General features: G+C 34.1%; 1 protein-coding gene across 1 annotated transcript in view; it reads right to left on the bottom strand.

Moving 5' to 3' along the window:
• The window catches only part of LOC100210120 (mucin-3B), a 48468-nt gene that overhangs the window by 5090 nt on the left and 25202 nt on the right, over positions 1–18176 (bottom strand). The window contains exon 16 of the mRNA XM_065809177.1: positions 85–14304. Within this exon, the coding sequence (XP_065665249.1) occupies positions 85–14304 (14220 nt within the window). The remainder of the gene's footprint in view (positions 1–84; positions 14305–18176) is intronic.

Raw genomic sequence — 18176 nt, forward strand, 5'->3', positions numbered from 1 at the left:
AACAACAAAAAACGAATTTAGCCTGAAAAAAAAAAAAAAAGGAATTGTATAATCGTCAGCCATAAATATAGAAAAAAAAAATACCTTGACTAGAAAGAAGTTGAGTGCTTAGTTGACTATTCTGGCCAGAAACTGAAGAAAGACCAGGTGAAGCAGAAGACATGATATCAGCATTAGTAAAAGGAACAAAACTTGAGGTATGAATCAAAGTTGGAGATTCATCAGTAAAATTGGGCAAAAAAGTAGTTTCATCACGAACTTCATTTCCTGGAAAATGATTATCTGTTTTACCATCTGTAACTTGCGTAGTATGCAATTGACTACCTAACAAATTGTCACTACCAGAAAAAAATAAATTTGAAGATTCACCAGTAAAATCAGGCAACAAAGTGGTTTCCGCAATATCTTCTGTACCTGAAAAGACTGAACTAAGACTGTCTGTTTTACCAACTGTACCTAGTGTAGAATGCAAATGACTACTTGAAAAACTGTCACTACCAGAAAAACGAGAGGCTTCAGTAGAATCACTGTTATTTGGCTCAGCATTCGTGACTTCACCTATATTAAAGGTGGGAGATAAAGTTAAAGTATCGCCAGTGAAATCAGGCAACAAAGTAGTTTCAGAAAAATCTTCTTTTCCCGTAATGAGTGAACTAAGAATGTCTGTTTTACCTTCTGTACCGTGAGTAGTATGCAATTGATTACTTGATAAAATATCACTACCAGAACCAACAGAGGCTTCAGTAGATTCACTGATATTTGGCTCAGCATTAGTGATATCAAAAATTTTAGAGGTGGGGGATAAAGTTAAAGATTCCCCAGTGAAATCAGCCAACAAAGTAGTTTTAGCAATATCTTCTTTTCCCGCAACGATAGAACTAAGAATGTCTGTTTTAATTTCTGTACCTTCTGTAGTATGCAAGTGACTACCTGATAAACTGTCACTACCAGGAACTGAAGCTGATTCAGTAGAGTCACTGATAATTGGCTCAGCATTAGTGACATCAACTATATTAGTGGTGGGAGATAAAGTTGAAAAATCACGAGTGATCTCAGGCAACAAAGTAGTTTCAGCAATATCTCCTTTTCCAGAAATGACTAAACTAAGGATATCTGTTTTACCATATGTAGCTTGTGTAGTACGCAATTGACTACCTGATAAACTGTCACTACCAGAAACTACAGAGGCTTCAGTAGAGTAACTGATATTTGGCTCAGCATTAGTGATATCACCAATATTAGTGGTGGGAGATAAAGTTGAAGTATCGCCAGTGAAATCAGGGAACAAAGTAGTTTCAGCAAAATCTTCTTTTCCTGATATAATTGAACTATGAATGTTTGTCTTAATTTCTGTATCTTCTGTAGTATGCAATTGACTACCTGATAAACTATCACTACCAGGAACTGAAGCCACTTCAGTAGAATCACCGATATTTGGCTCAGCATTCGTGACTTCACCTATATTAGTGGTGGGAGATAAAGTTAAAGTATTGCCAGTGAAATCAGGCAACAAAGTAGTTTCAGAAATATCTCCTTTTCCAGAAATGACTAAATTAAGGATATCTGTTTTACCATCTGTACCTTGTGAAGTATGCAATTGACTACCTGATAAACTGTCACTAGCAGGAACTAAAGCGGCTGCAGTAGTGTCACCGATATTTGACTCAGCATTCGTGACATCAACTATATTAGAAATGGGAGACAAAGTCAAAGTATTGTCAGTGAAATCAGGCAACAAAGTAGTTTCAGCAATATCTCCTTTTCCAGAAATGAATAAACTAAGAATATCTGTTTTACCATCTGTACCTTGTGTAGTATGCAATTGACTACCTGATAAACTGCCACTAACAGAAACTACAGAGGCTTCAGTAGAGTCACTGATATTTAGCTCAGCATTAGTGATATCACCAATATTAGTGGTGGGAGATAAAGTTAAAGTATCACCAGTGAAATCAGGCAACGAAGTAGTTTCAGCAAAATCGTCTTTTTCTGATATAATTGAACTATGAATGTTTGTCTTAATATCTGTACCTTCTGTAGTATGCAATTGACTACCTAATAAATTGTCACCACCAGGAACTGAAGAGGCTGCAGAAGTGTCACCGATATTTGGCTCAGCATTCGTGACATCAACTATGTTAGTGGTGGGAGATAAAGTTAAAGTATTGCCAGTTAAATCAGGCAACAAAGTAGTTTCAGCAATATCTCGTTTTCCAGAAATGACTAAACTAAAGATATCTGTATTACCATCTGTACCTTGTGTAGTATGCAATTCACTACCTGACAAACTGTCACTACCAGGAACTAAAGCGGCTGCAGTAGTGTCACCAATATTTGGCTCAGCATTCGTGACATCAACAATATTAGTGGTGGGAGATAAAGTTAAAGTATTGCCAGTGAAATCAGGCAACAAAGTATTTTCAGCAATATCTCCTTTTCCAGAAATGACTAAACTAAGGATATCTGTTTTACTATCTGTACCATGTGTAGTATGCAATTGACTACCTGATAAACTGTTACCACCAGAAACTGAAATAGCTTCAGTAGAGTCACTGATAATTGGCTCAGTATTAGTGACATCAAATATATTTGTGGTGGGAGATAAAGTTGAAGTATCGCGAGTGATCTCAGGCAACAAAGTAGTTTCAGCAAAATCTACTTTTCCCGTGACGATTAAGCTAAGAATGTCTGTTATAATTTCTGTACCTTCTGTAGTATGCATTGGACTACCTGATAAACTGATACTACCAGGAACTGAAGTGGCTTCAGTAGAGTCACTGATATTTGGCTCAGTATTAACGACATCAACTATATTAGTGGTGGGAGATAAAGTTGAAGTATCGTCAGTGATCTCAGGCAACGAAGTAGTTTCAGCAATATCTCCTTTTCGAGAAATGACTAAACTAAGGATATCTGTTTTACTATCTGTACCTTGTGTAGTATGCAATTGACTACCTGATAAACTGTCACTACCAGAAACTACAGAGGCTTCAGTAGAGTCAATGATAATTGGCTCAGCATTAGTTACATCAATAATATTAGAAATGGGGAATAAAGTTGAAGATTCCCCAATGAAATCTGGCAACAAAGTAGTTTCAGCAAAATTTTCTTTTCCTGAGATAATTGAACTATAAATGTCTGTCTGAATTTCTGGACCTTCTGTAGTATGCAATTGACTAACTGACAAACTGTCACTACCAGGAACTGAAGCGGCTTCAGTAGAGTCACCGATATTTGGCTCAGTAGTAGTGACATCAACTATATTTGTGGTGGGAGATAAAGTTGAAGAATCGCGAGTGACCTTAGGCAACAAAGTAGTTTCAGCAATATCTCCTTTTCCAGAAACGAATAAACTAAGGATATCTGTTTTACTATCTGTACCTTGTGTAGTATGCAATTGACTACCTGAGACACTGTTACTACCAGGAACTGAAATGGCTTCAGAAGAGTCACTGATATTTGGCTTAGTATTAGTGACATCAACTATATTTGTGGTGGGAGATAAAGTTGAAGTATTGCGAGTGATCTCAGGCAACAAAGTAGTTTCAGCAATATCTCCTTTTCCAGAAATGACTAAACTAAGGATATCTGTTTTACTATCTGTACCTTGTGAAGTATGCAATTGACTACCTGATAAACTGTCACTACCAGAAACTACAGAGGCTTCAGTAGAGTCAATGATAATTGGCTCAGCATTAGTTACATCAATAATATTAGAAATGGGGGATAAAGTTAAAGATTCCCCAATGAAATCTGGCAATAAAGTAGTTTCAGCAAAATTTCCTTTTCCTGATATAATTGAACTATAAATGTCTGTCTGAATTTCTGGACCTTCTGTAGTATGCAATTGACTACCTGACGAACTGTCACTACCAGAAACTACAGAGGCTTCAGTAGAGTAATTGATATTTGGCTCAGTATTAGTGACATCAACTATATTGGTGGTAGGAGATAAAGTTGAAAAATCGCTAGTGATCTCAGGCAACAAAGTAGTTTCAGCAAAATCTTCTTTTCCTGATATAATTGAACTATGAATGTTTGTCTTAATTTCTGTACCTTCTGTAGTATTCAATTGACTACCTGATAAACTGTCACTACCAGGAACTGAAGCGGCTTCAGTAGAGTCACCGATATTTGGCTCAGCATTCGTGACATCAACTATGTTAGTGGTGGGAGATAAAGTTAAAGTATTGTCAGTTAAATCAGGCAACAAAGTAGTTTCAGCAATATCTCCTTTTCCAGAAATGACTAAACTAAAGATATCTGTTTTACCATCTGTACCTTGTGTTGTATGCAATTCACTACCTGATAAACTGTCACTACCAGGAACTAAAGCGGCTGCAGTAGTGTCACCAATATTTGGCTCAGCATTCGTGACATCAACTATATTAGTGGTGGGAGATAAAGTTAAAGTATCGCCAGAAAAATCAGGCAACAAAGTAGTTTTAGCAATATCTCTTTTTACAGAAATGACTGCACTAAGGATATCTGTTTTACCATCTGTACCTTGTGTAGTATGCAATTGACTACCGGATAAACTGTCACTACCAGAAACTATAGAGGCTACAGTAGAGTCACTGATATTTGGCTCAGCATTGGTTATATCAACAATTTTAGAGATGGGGGAAAATGTTGAAGATTCCCCAATGAAATCAGGTAACAAAGTAGTTTCAGTAAAATTTTCTTTTCCTGAGATAATTGAACTATGAATCTCTGTCTGAATTTCTGGACCTTTTGTAGTATGCAATTGACTACCTGATAAACTGTTACTACCAGGAACTGAAGTGGCTTCAGTAGAGTCACTAATATTTGGCTCAGTATTAGTGACATCAACTATATTTGTGGTGGGAGATAAAATTGAAGTATCGCGAGTGATCTCAGGGAACAAAGTAGTTTCAGCAAAATCTTCCTTTCCTGTGACGATTGAACTAAGAATGTCTGTTTTAATTTCTGTACCTTCTGTAGTATGCATTGGACTACCTGATAAACTGTTACTACCAGGAACTGGAGTGGCTTCAGTAGAGTCACTGATATTTGGCTCAGTTTTAATGACATCAACTATATTAGTAGTGGGATTTAAAGTTAAAGTATCGTCAGTGATCTCAGGCAATGAAGTAGTTTCAGCAATATCTCCTTTTCCAGAAATGACTACACTAAGGATATCTGTTTCACCATCTGTAGCTTGTTTAGTATGCAATTGACTACCAGATAAACTGTCACTACCAGAAACTATAGAGGCTTCAGTAGAGTCACTGATATTTGGCTCAGCATTGGTTATATCAACAATATTAGAGATGGGGGAAAAAGTTGAAGAATCCCCAATAAAATCAGGCAACAAAGTAGTTTCAGCAAAATTTTCTTTACCTGAGATAATTGAACTATGAATGTCTGTCTGAATTTCTGGATCTTTTGTAGTATGCAATTGACTACCTGATAAACTGTCACTACCAGGAACTGAAGCGGCTTCAGTAGAGTCACCGATAATTGGCTCAGTAGTAGTGACATCAACAATATTTGTGGTGGGAGATAAAGTTGAAGAATCACGAGTGACCTTAGGCAACAAAGTAGTTTCAGCAATATCTCCTTTTCCAGAAACGAATAAACTAAGGATATCTGTTTTACTATCTGTACCTTGTGTAGTATGCAATTGACTACCTAATAAACTGTTACTACCAGGAACTAAAATGGCTTCTGTAGAGTCACTGATATTTGGCTCAGTATTAGTGACATCAACTATATTTGTGGTGGGAGATAAAGTTGAAGTATCGCGAGTGATCTCAGGCAACAAAGTAGTTTCAGCAAAATCTACTTTTCCTGTGACGATTAAACTAAGAAAGTCTGTTTTAATTTCTGTTCCTTCTGTAGTATGCATTGGACTACCTGATAAACTGTTACTACCAGGAACTGAAGTGGCTTCAGTAGAGTCACTGATAATTGGCTCAGCATTAGTTACATCAATAATATTAGAAATGGGGGATAAAGTTGAAGATTCCCCAATGAATTCTGGCATTAAAGTAGTTTCAGCAAAATTTTCTTTTCCTGAGATAATTGAACTATAAATGGCTGTCTGAATTTCTGGACCTTCTGTAGTATGCAATTGACTACCTGACGAACTGTCACTACCAGGAACTGAAGCGGCTTCAGTAGAGTCACCGATATTTGGCTCAGTAGTAGTGACATCAACTATATTTGTGGTGGGATTTAAAGTTGAAGTATCGTCAGTGAAATCAGGTAACAAAGTAGTTTTAGCAATATCTCCTTTTCTAGAAATGACTACACTAAGGATATCTGTTTTACCATCTGTACCTTGTGTAGAATGCAATTGACTACCTGATAAACTGTCACTACCAGAAAATACAGAGGCTTTAGTAGAGACACTGATATTTGGCTCAGTATTAGTGACATCAACTATATTTGAGGTGGGAGATAAAGTTGAAGTATCGCGAGTGATCTCAGGCAAAAGAGTAGTTTCAGCAAAATCTTCTTTTCCTGATATAATTGAACTATGAATGTTTGTCTTAATTTCTGTACCTTCTGTAGTATGCAATTGACTACCTGATAAATTGTCACCACCAGGAACTGAAGCGGCTGCAGTAGTGTCACCAATATTTGGCTCAGCATTCGTGACATCAACTATATTAGTGGTGGGAGATAAAGTTAAAGTATTGCCAGTGAAGTCAGGCAACAAAGTAGTTTCAGCAATATCTCCTTTTCCAGAAATGACTAAACTAAAGATATCTGTTTTACTATCTGTACTATGTGTAGTATGCAATTGACTACCTGATAAACTGTCACTACCAGAAACTACAGAGGCTTCAGTAGAGTCACTGATATTTGGCTTAGCATTAGTGATATCAACAATATTAGAGATGGGGGATAAAGTTGAAAATTCCCCAATGAAACTAGGCAACAAAGTAGTTTCAGCAATATCTCCTTTTTCAGTAATGACTACACTAAGGATATCTGTTCTACCATCTGTACCTTGTGTAGTATGCAATTGACTACTGGATAAACTGTCACTACCAGAAACTACAGAGGCTTCAGTAGTGTCACTGACATTTGGCTTAGTATTAATGACATCAACTATATTAGTGGTGGGAGATAAAGTTAAAGTATTGTCAGTGATCTCAGGCAAGGAAGTAGTTTCAGCAATATCTCCTTTTTCAGTAATGACTCCACTAAGGATATCTGTTTTACCATCTGTATCTTGTGTAGTATGCAATTGACTACCTGATGACCTGTCACTACCAGAAACTACAGAGGCTTCAGTAGAGTCACTGATATTTGGCTCAGCATTAGTTATATCAATAATATTAGAGATAGGGGATAAAGTTGAAGATTTCCCAATGAAATCAGGCAACAAAGTAGTTTCAGCAAAATTTTCTTTTCCTGAGATAATTGAACTATGAATGTCTGTTTTAATTTCTGTATCTTCTGTAGTATGCAATTGACTACCTGATAAAATGTCACTACCAGTAACTAAAGCGGCTTCAGTAGAGTCACTGATATTTGGCTCAGTATTATTGACATCAACTATAATAGTAGTGGGAGATAAAGTTAAAGTATCGTCAGTGATCTCAGGCAACGAAGTAGTTTCAGCAATATCCCCTTTTCCAGAAATGACTAAACTAAGGATATCTGTTTTAGCATCTGTACCTTGTGTAGTATGCAATTGACTACTTGATAAACTGTCACTACCAGAAACTACAGAGGCTTCAGTAGAGTCACTGATATTTGGCTCAGTATTAGTGACATCAACTATATTTGAGGTGGGAGATAAAGTTGAAGTATCGCGAGTGATCTCAGGCAACAGAGTAGTTTCAGCAAAATCTTCTTTTCCCGTGACGATTCTACTAAGAATGTCTGTTTTAATTTCTGTACCTTCTGTATTATGCAATTTATTACCTGTTAAACTGTCACTACCAGGAACTGAAGCGGCTTCAGTAGAGTCACCGATATTTGGCTCAGTATTAGTGACATCAACTATATTAGTGGTTGGAGATAAAGTTGAAGTATTGTCAGTGATCTCAGGCGACGAAGTAGTTTTAGGAATATCTCCTTTTCCAGAAATGACTGCACTAAGGATATCTGTTTTACCATCTGTACCTTGTGTAGTACGCAATTGACTACCTGATAAACTGTCACTACCAGAAACTACAGAGGCTTCAGTGGAGTCACTGATATTTGGCTCAGCATTGGTTATATCAATAATATTAGAGATGGGAGATAAAGTTGAAGATTCCCCAATAAAATCAGGCAATAAAGTAGTTTCAGCATAATTTTCTTTTCCTGAGATAATTGAACTATGAATGTCTGTCTTAATTTCTGTACCGTCTGTAGTATGCAATTGACTACCTGATAAACTGTCACTACCAGGAACTGAAGCGGCTTCAGTAGAGTCACCGATATTTGGCTCAGTATTAGTGACATCAACTATATTAGTGTTGGGAGATAAAGTTGAAGTATCGTCAGTGATCTCAGGCAACGAAGTAGTTTCAGCAATATCTCCTTTTCCAGTAATGACTCCACTAAGGATATCTGTTTTACCATCTGTACCTCGTGTAGTATGCAATTGACTACCTGATAAACTGTCACTACCAGAAACTACAGAGGCTTCAGTAGAGTCACTGATATTTGGCTCAGCATTAGTTATATCAACAATATTAGAGATGGGGGATAAAGTTGAAGATTTCCCAATGAAATCAGGTAACAAAGTAGTTTCAGCAAAATTTTCTTTTCCTGAGATAATTGAACTATGAATGTCTGTTTTAATTTCTGTATCTTCTGTAGTGTGCAATTGACTACCTGATAAAATGTCACTACCAGTAACTAAAGCGGCTTCAGTAGAGTCACTGATATTTGGCTCAGTATTATTGACATCAACTATAATAGTAGTGGGAGATAAAGTTAAAGTATCGTCAGTGATCTCAGGCAACGAAGTAGTTTCAGCAATATCCCCTTTTCCAGAAATGACTAAACTAAGGATATCTGTTTTAGCATCTGTACCTTGTGTAGTATGCAATTGACTACTTGATAAACTGTCACTACCAGAAACTACAGAGGCTTCAGTAGAGTCACTGATATTTGGCTCAGTATTAGTGACATCAACTATATTTGAGGTGGGAGATAAAGTTGAAGTATCGCGAGTGATCTCAGGCAACAGAGTAGTTTCAGCAAAATCTTCTTTTCCCGTGACGATTGTACTAAGAATGTCTGTTTTAATTTCTGTACCTTCTGTATTATGCAATTTATTACCTGTTAAACTGTCACTACCAGGAACTGAAGCGGCTTCAGTAGAGTCACCGATATTTGGCTCAGTATTAGTGACATCAACTATATTAGTGGTTGGAGATAAAGTTGAAGTATTGTCAGTGATCTCAGGCGACGAAGTAGTTTTAGGAATATCTCCTTTTCCAGAAATGACTGCACTAAGGATATCTGTTTTACCATCTGTACCTTGTGTAGTACGCAATTGACTACCTGATAAACTGTCACTACCAGAAACTACAGAGGCTTCAGTGGAGTCACTGATATTTGGCTCAGCATTGGTTATATCAATAATATTAGAGATGGGAGATAAAGTTGAAGATTCCCCAATAAAATCAGGCAATAAAGTAGTTTCAGCATAATTTTCTTTTCCTGAGATAATTGAACTATGAATGTCTGTCTTAATTTCTGTACCGTCTGTAGTATGCAATTGACTACCTGATAAACTGTCACTACCAGGAACTGAAGCGGCTTCAGTAGAGTCACCGATATTTGGCTCAGTATTAGTGACATCAACTATATTAGTGTTGGGAGATAAAGTTGAAGTATCGTCAGTGATCTCAGGCAACGAAGTAGTTTCAGCAATATCTCCTTTTCCAGTAATGACTCCACTAAGGATATCTGTTTTACCATCTGTACCTCGTGTAGTATGCAATTGACTACCTGATAAACTGTCACTACCAGAAACTACAGAGGCTTCAGTAGAGTCACTGATATTTGGCTCAGCATTAGTTATATCAACAATATTAGAGATGGGGGATAAAGTTGAAGATTTCCCAATGAAATCAGGTAACAAAGTAGTTTCAGCAAAATTTTCTTTTCCTGAGATAATTGAACTATGAATGTCTGTTTTAATTTCTGTATCTTCTGTAGTGTGCAATTGACTACCTGATAAAATGTCACTACCAGTAACTAAAGCGGCTTCAGTAGAGTCACTGATATTTGGCTCAGTATTATTGACATCAACTATAATAGTAGTGGGAGATAAAGTTAAAGTATCGTCAGTGATCTCAGGCGACGAAGTAGTTTTAGGAATATCTCCTTTTCCAGAAATGACTGCACTAAGGATATCTGTTTTACCATCTGTACCTTGTGTAGTACGCAATTGACTACCTGATAAACTGTCACTACCAGAAACTACAGAGGCTTCAGTGGAGTCACTGATATTTGGCTCAGCATTGGTTATATCAATAATATTAGAGATGGGAGATAAAGTTGAAGATTCCCCAATAAAATCAGGCAATAAAGTAGTTTCAGCATAATTTTCTTTTCCTGAGATAATTGAACTATGAATGTCTGTCTTAATTTCTGTACCGTCTGTAGTATGCAATTGACTACCTGATAAACTGTCACTACCAGGAACTGAAGCGGCTTCAGTAGAGTCACCGATATTTGGCTCAGTATTAGTGACATCAACTATATTAGTGTTGGGAGATAAAGTTGAAGTATCGTCAGTGATCTCAGGCAACGAAGTAGTTTCAGCAATATCTCCTTTTCCAGTAATGACTCCACTAAGGATATCTGTTTTACCATCTGTACCTCGTGTAGTATGCAATTGACTAACTGATAAACTGTCACTACCAGAAACTACAGAGGCTTCAGTAGAGTCACTGATATTTGGCTCAGCATTAGTTATATCAACAATATTAGAGATGGGGGATAAAGTTGAAGATTTCCCAATGAAATCAGGCAACAAAGTAGTTTCAGCAAAATTTTCTTTTCCTGAGATAATTGAACTATGAATGTCTGTTTTAATTTCTGTATCTTCTGTAGTGTGCAATTGACTACCTGATAAAATGTCACTACCAGTAACTAAAGCGGCTTCAGTAGAGTCACTGATATTTGGCTCAGTATTATTGACATCAACTATAATAGTAGTGGGAGATAAAGTTAAAGTATCGTCAGTGATCTCAGGCAACGAAGTAGTTTCAGCAATATCCCCTTTTCCAGAAATGACTAAACTAAGGATATCTGTTTTAGCATCTGTACCTTGTGTAGTATGCAATTGACTACTTGATAAACTGTCACTACCAGAAACTACAGAGGCTTCAGTAGAGTCACTGATATTTGGCTCAGTATTAGTGACATCAACTATATTTGAGGTGGGAGATAAAGTCGAAGTATCGCGAGTGATCTCAGGCAACAGAGTAGTTTCAGCAAAATCTTCTTTTCCCGTGACAATTGAACTAAGAATGTCTGTTTTAATTTCTGTACCTTCTGTATTATGCAATTTATTACCTGATAAACTGTCACTACCAGGAACTGAAGCGGCTTCAGTAGAGTCACCGATATTTGGCTCAGTATTAGTGACATTAACTATATTAGTGGTGGGAGATAAAGTTGAAGTATTGTCAGTGATCTCAGGCAACGAAGTAGTTTCAGCAATATCTCCTTTTCCAGAAATGACTGCACTAAGGATATCTGTTTTACCATCTGTACCTTGTGTAGTATGCAATTGACTACCTGATAAACTGTCACTACCAGAAACTACAGAGGCTTCAGTGGAGTCACTGATATTTGGCTCAGCATTGGTTATATCAATAATATTAGAGATGGGGGATAAAGTTGAAGATTCCCCAATGAAATTAGGCAATAAAGTAGTTTCAGCAAAATTTTCTTTTCCTGAGATAATTGAACTATGAATGTCTGTCTTAATTTCTGTACCGTCTGTAGTATGCAATTGACTACCTGATAAACTGTCACTACCAGGAACTGAAGCGGCTTCAGTAGAGTCATCGATATTTGGCTCAGTATTAGTGACATCAACTATATTAGTGTTGGGAGATAAAGTTGAAGTATCGTCAGTGATCTCAGGCAACGAAGTAGTTTCAGCAATATCTCCTTTTCCAGTAATGACTCCACTAAGGATATCTGTTTTACCATCTGTACCTTGTGTAGTATGCAATTGACTACCTGATAAACTGTCACTACCAGAAACTACAGAGGCTTCAGTAGAGTCACTGATATTTGGCTCAGCATTAGTTATATCAACAATATTGGAGATGGGGGATAAAGTTGAAGATTTCCCAATGAAATCAGGCAACAAAGTAGTTTCAGCAAAATTTTCTTTTCCTGAGATAATTGAACTATGAATGTCTGTTTTAATTTCTGTATCTTCTGTAGTATGCAATTGACTACCTGATAAAATGTCACTACCAGTAACTAAAGCGGCTTCAGTAGAGTCACTGATATTTGGCTCAGTATTATTGACATCAACTATAATAGTAGTGGGAGATAAAGTTAAAGTATCGTCAGTGATCTCAGGCAACGAAGTAGTTTCAGCAATATCCCCTTTTCCAGAAATGACTAAACTAAGGATATCTGTTTTAGCATCTGTACCTTGTGTAGTATGCAATTGACTACTTGATAAACTGTCACTACCAGAAACTACAGAGGCTTCAGTAGAGTCACTGATATTTGGCTCAGTATTAGTGACATCAACTATATTTGAGGTGGGAGATAAAGTCGAAGTATCGCGAGTGATCTCAGGCAACAGAGTAGTTTCAGCAAAATCTTGTTTTCCCGTGACAATTGAACTAAGAATGTCTGTTTTAATTTCTGTACCTTCTGTATTATGCAATTTATTACCTGATAAACTGTCACTACCAGGAACTGAAGCGGCTTCAGTAGAGTCACCGATATTTGGCTCAGTATTAGTGACATCAACTATATTAGTGGTGGGAGATAAAGTTGAAGTATTGTCAGTGATCTCAGGCAACGAAGTAGTTTCAGCAATATCTCCTTTTCCAGAAATGACTGCACTAAGGATATCTGTTTTACCATCTGTACCTTGTGTAGTATGCAATTGACTACCTGATAAACTGTCACTACCAGAAACTACAGAGGCTTCAGTGGAGTCACTTATATTTGGCTCAGCATTGGTTATATCAATAATATTAGAGATGGGGGATAAAGTTGAAGATTCCCCAATGAAATCAGGCAATAAAGTAGTTTCAGCAAAATTTTCTTTTCCTGAGATAATTGAACTATAAATGTCTGTCTTAATTTCTGTACCGTCTGTAGTATGCAATTGACTACCTGATAAACTGTCACTACCAGGAACTGAAGCGGCTTCAGTAGAGTCACCGATATTTGGCTCAGCATTTGTGACATTAATTATATTAGTGGTGGGAGATAAAGTTAAAGTATCGCGAGTGACCTCAGGCAACAAAGTAGTTTCAGCAATATCTTCTTTTCCAGAAATGACTAAACTAAGGATATCTGTTCTACCATCTGTACCTTGTGTAGTATGGAATTGACTACCTGATAAACTGTCACTACCAGAAACTACAGAGGCTTCAGTAGAGTCACTGATATTTGGCTCAGCATTAGTTATATCAACAATATTAGAGATGGGGGATAAAGTTGAAAATTCCCCAATGAAATCCGGCAATAAAGTAGTTTCAGCAAAATTTTCTTTTTCTGAGATAATTGAACTATGAATGTCTGTTTTAATTTCTGTACCTTGTGTAGTATGCAATTGACTACCTGATAAACTGTCACTACCAGAAACGAAAGAGGCTACAGTAGAATCATTGATATTAGGCTCAGCATTAGTGATATCAACAATATTAGAGATGGGGGATAAAGTTGAAGATTCTCCAGTGAAATCAGGCAACAAAGTAGTTTTAGCAAAATCTTTTTTTCCCAAGTCGATTGAACTAAGAATGTCTGATTTACCTTCTGTACCTTGTGTAGTATGCATTAGATTGCCTGATAAACTGTTACCATTAGAAGAATGGCTTATAATGGGTTCAGTATTAGTAACATCAACAATATATGTGGTAGCATTTAAAGTTGAAGATTCACCATTATACGCAGGCATTGAACTACGTATAATTGTTTTTTTTTCTGTACTATGAGTAGAAAGCAATTTACTGCTTGATAAACTATCACTTTCTGTATTTATAGGTGCTCTTGTGGATTTGCCTATAGTAAAGTCAGCAATTGTAATGTTGTCTAATGATGAATTTGGTTTAATAGTGATAATTGCAAAAGTGGGATTTACTATTGAAGTAGCAGATACCTGAGAACTTGCTAAATAAAAATTACAATATAAAGCTTATTAGCAATATAGTTTAATTATTTCTTTTGAAAGTGGCATAAGCATACTTTTAAAAAAATCAAGTTATTGACATTGATTTTAATGTGATGATATCTGTTCATTTGTGAAAATTTCAGCAATATAATGCAAAAATTTCAAATTTATTTTTGAATTATTTCACAAATGAAGACATTGTAATTATTGTTATTGATAACAACATGATTTCTTTGAAAAAGTGACTTATTTCACTTTTAAAATAAACAGCTTATATGTAGTTTAATTTTATATTTTTGCTTTATATATTTATATACTTTGTTTTAATATTTTATCATTATTATTTATACAATATAATTTTTTTAAATATAATACCTGCAAATAAATAAGAATAATAACTTAAGGGTGTTTTATAATAACAGATAGTAATATTTATACACACATATACACACTCATATAAAGTATATATATATATATATTTTTTTTTTGTGTTAATTCACCTCCCCAAGACCAAGAAGGCCACTACAGATGAGGAGGCTACTTAATTGTGGTTATATATATATATATATATATATATATATATATATATATATATATATATATATATATATATATATATATATATATATATATATATAGAGAGAGAGAGAGAGAGAGAGAGAGAGAGAGAGATGTGCCAAAATTGTCACCATGTTTGAACAAAGAAATATTTTATATTTTTTTTAATAGAAAAGCTGTGAAGAAAGATGAAATTTTAGTTTTATCAATTAAATTTAAGACTTAGCTAACCGAAAATATTGCTTTTTATTAAATTTAGAGGATATTGAATTTATTTTTAAATTTTTATGTGAAGAGCTAATGGTGACAATTTTGTCGCAAATGAAAGCAAACAACATACTGTAGTAAATTAATATTGAGTGTATCCTCCCTTAGATTTAATTACAGCCTGAATTCTTTCAGGAACACTAGCAACCAATTTGTGGCATTCCTTGGGTGTAATTGAGTACCAAACATCTTGTACACAAGCCCAAAGTTCATCCTTATTCTTAGGTGGAGTAGGAAAGTTGTAGACCCGTTATTTAACTATTGCCCATAAATTTTCGAATGGGTTAAGATCAGGGTTTTGTGCTGGCCAGTCAACGACTTTCAATTCTTCTCGCGAAGGAATTTAATGGTTTTATCAACTTTATGCTTAAGTTTATTGTCTTGCATGAACATTGTGTTATGTAAAATTCTGCCCCATTTTTGAAGGGACTTGAAATATCCGACCTTAAGGATGTTGATATAGTCATCAGCATTCATTTTTCCATTAATTTTCACTAATTCACCGACTCCACGAGCACAGAAACATCCCCAAAGCAAGAGTTTTCCTCCGCCATATTTAACGGTAGGTGTAAAATTTCAAGCACTTATTGGTGAATTAGGCTTTCTCCAAGTATATCTTATACCATCTGATCCAAACATATTAGTTTTACTTTCATCTGTCCAAATCCAGTCATAAAAGTCATCAAAAGTCATGTGTGCATGAAGTTTAGCATAATTTTAACGAGCTTAGCGGTGATAAGAAACTAACAATGACTTCTTGATCTTTCTTCTGGATCGAAAACCAATTCTTTTGAGCTCTCTATTGACTGTCCGCACTGAAGCATGAGTACCATAGCTGTTATTCATTAAATTAGTAACATCCTTTGCAGTTTTAGACTCTCCAGAAGCAATTAAACGAGCGATTGTGCTTTGGTCTCTTGGTGTAAACATTTTCTTTCGACTATTTTTAGGCTTATTTACTTCTAAATTATTGCACAATTTGATTTTATATATGAGATTATGAGACTTTCCGAACTCAGCAGCGATTTCACGATAAGATTGTCCGGATTTAAGCCTTTCTACAATATTTTTTTCTAGTTCAAGATTTACTTTCCTCATGATGATAATAACAATACTTTATGTTTTGTAAACAAAATTAAACTTTAGATGATATTTAATCGTTAAAAATCAGTGAAAAGTTGATAACTCAATCATTTTAGTCATAAAATGATTGAGTTATCAATTTTTTTTATTTTAGCAATTAATTTATGTCATATGCCTGATTAACTGTGGACAAATATGTTAATTGCTTTCATTCGCGACATAATTTTCACCATTAGCTTTTCACATAAAAATTTTAAAAAAAGTTCAATATCTTCTAAATTTAACAAAAAGCAATATTTTTAGTTAGCTAAGTCTTAAATTTAATTAATAAAACTAAAATTTCATTCTTCTTCACAGCTTTTCTATTAAAATACATATAAAATATATTTTTGTTCAAACATGGTGACAATTTTGGCACATACTGTATATATATATATATATATATATATATATATATATATATATATATATATATATATATATATATATATATATATATATATATATATTGTTAAATATATATAAATATATATATATATATATATATATATATATATATATATATATATATATATATATATATATATATATATATATATATATATATATATACGTATGTTTAAGCTTTAAAAATTGTTCACAAAAAATATAGGGCTTTTGGAATGTGGAGCATTACTATATATATATATACACATATATATATATATATATATATTAGTATAGTATAGTATATATATATAAATTTACCATTTGTTTGAAAAAAGTAAAAATATTTTTCTTTTAAAAATATAGAGTATTTGTAAAATGAGATCATTAAAAAAATATATAAAATCAATACTATGCAAGTGTTAAGTGGAGTTGTTTTATTTTATTATATCTATCAAATTGTTTATGCTCTTGTTTACCTTTTAAATCATATCTCAGTTTGTCTTAACCATTTCTTTTGGTTTTATTGCTTTTATATTTTTTTGATATGTTATCCAAGGAGAAAGTTATTGGGATATTTAAATATTATTGAAACAGGATATTTTAGTCCTGGTTTTTTTCCATCTTCTTCTTTAGCTTTGCCTTCTTTTTGATATTAAATTAAAAATCATAATTTAAAATTTCTGGTTTTATGATTGAAAAAGAAAGTTTTATAGTCATGCAGTAAAAAATTAAAATGTATTTTTGAAGTTGCTACGTTATAGTTGCTAAGTTATTTTATATTTTAAAATTATTGTTGATATAAGGATAACAAAACTGTAAACGGGAAATCGAGAAGTGGTGACAAATAAAGATTCATTGATAAAAAGGTGAATACCTGAATCTCTAGTTGACTATTTTATTCTGACTATTTTAAATATTTTTGAGTTGACTCAAAAATTGAAACAACATACTTATTTATGCCAAAAATAAACCAAGTTGAATTCTAAAATTGAAAAGAAAATTTTATTTTAGTATTTGTTTGTACTTTTGAATTTTGATGTTGGGTTTCTGGATATTGGGTTTTCGTATCCAATATGATGTTCAATAGATAAAGTTTTTAATAATCACCAGACATGTTAGTCTTGCTAACCTCATAATAACCACACTATATTAGTCTTATTATTTTGCATAAAAGCCATATACTTAGATGAACTTATGTAAATAAAACATTTATAAAAAAAACATGGTTTTAAATGCTGTAACTTGTTTGGGTTTAGATAGACAGCTAACAAAAAAATAATTCAAATAATTTTGCTTTTAAGTAAGAAAAAAAAAAATCATTTTTTTAGCTTGAAGACTTTAACTTTATGCAAAAAAATAAACAAACCACTGGAATGTTTTAGTTTTGTTTATGCTTACTTTTTTTTAATAATGCATTTCTTTGTAATTTTACAAAAAAAAATGGCGTCTTTAAAGCGGTTTATTTATGTTGGTTATAAAAAAACTTTTTTTTTAAATAAGATAGCTAGTAGTTAAGATTTTTTTATTTTTAACT

Source organism: Hydra vulgaris, chromosome 11 (assembly GCF_038396675.1).
Source record: "Hydra vulgaris chromosome 11, alternate assembly HydraT2T_AEP".
Taxonomy (NCBI): domain Eukaryota; kingdom Metazoa; phylum Cnidaria; class Hydrozoa; order Anthoathecata; family Hydridae; genus Hydra; species Hydra vulgaris.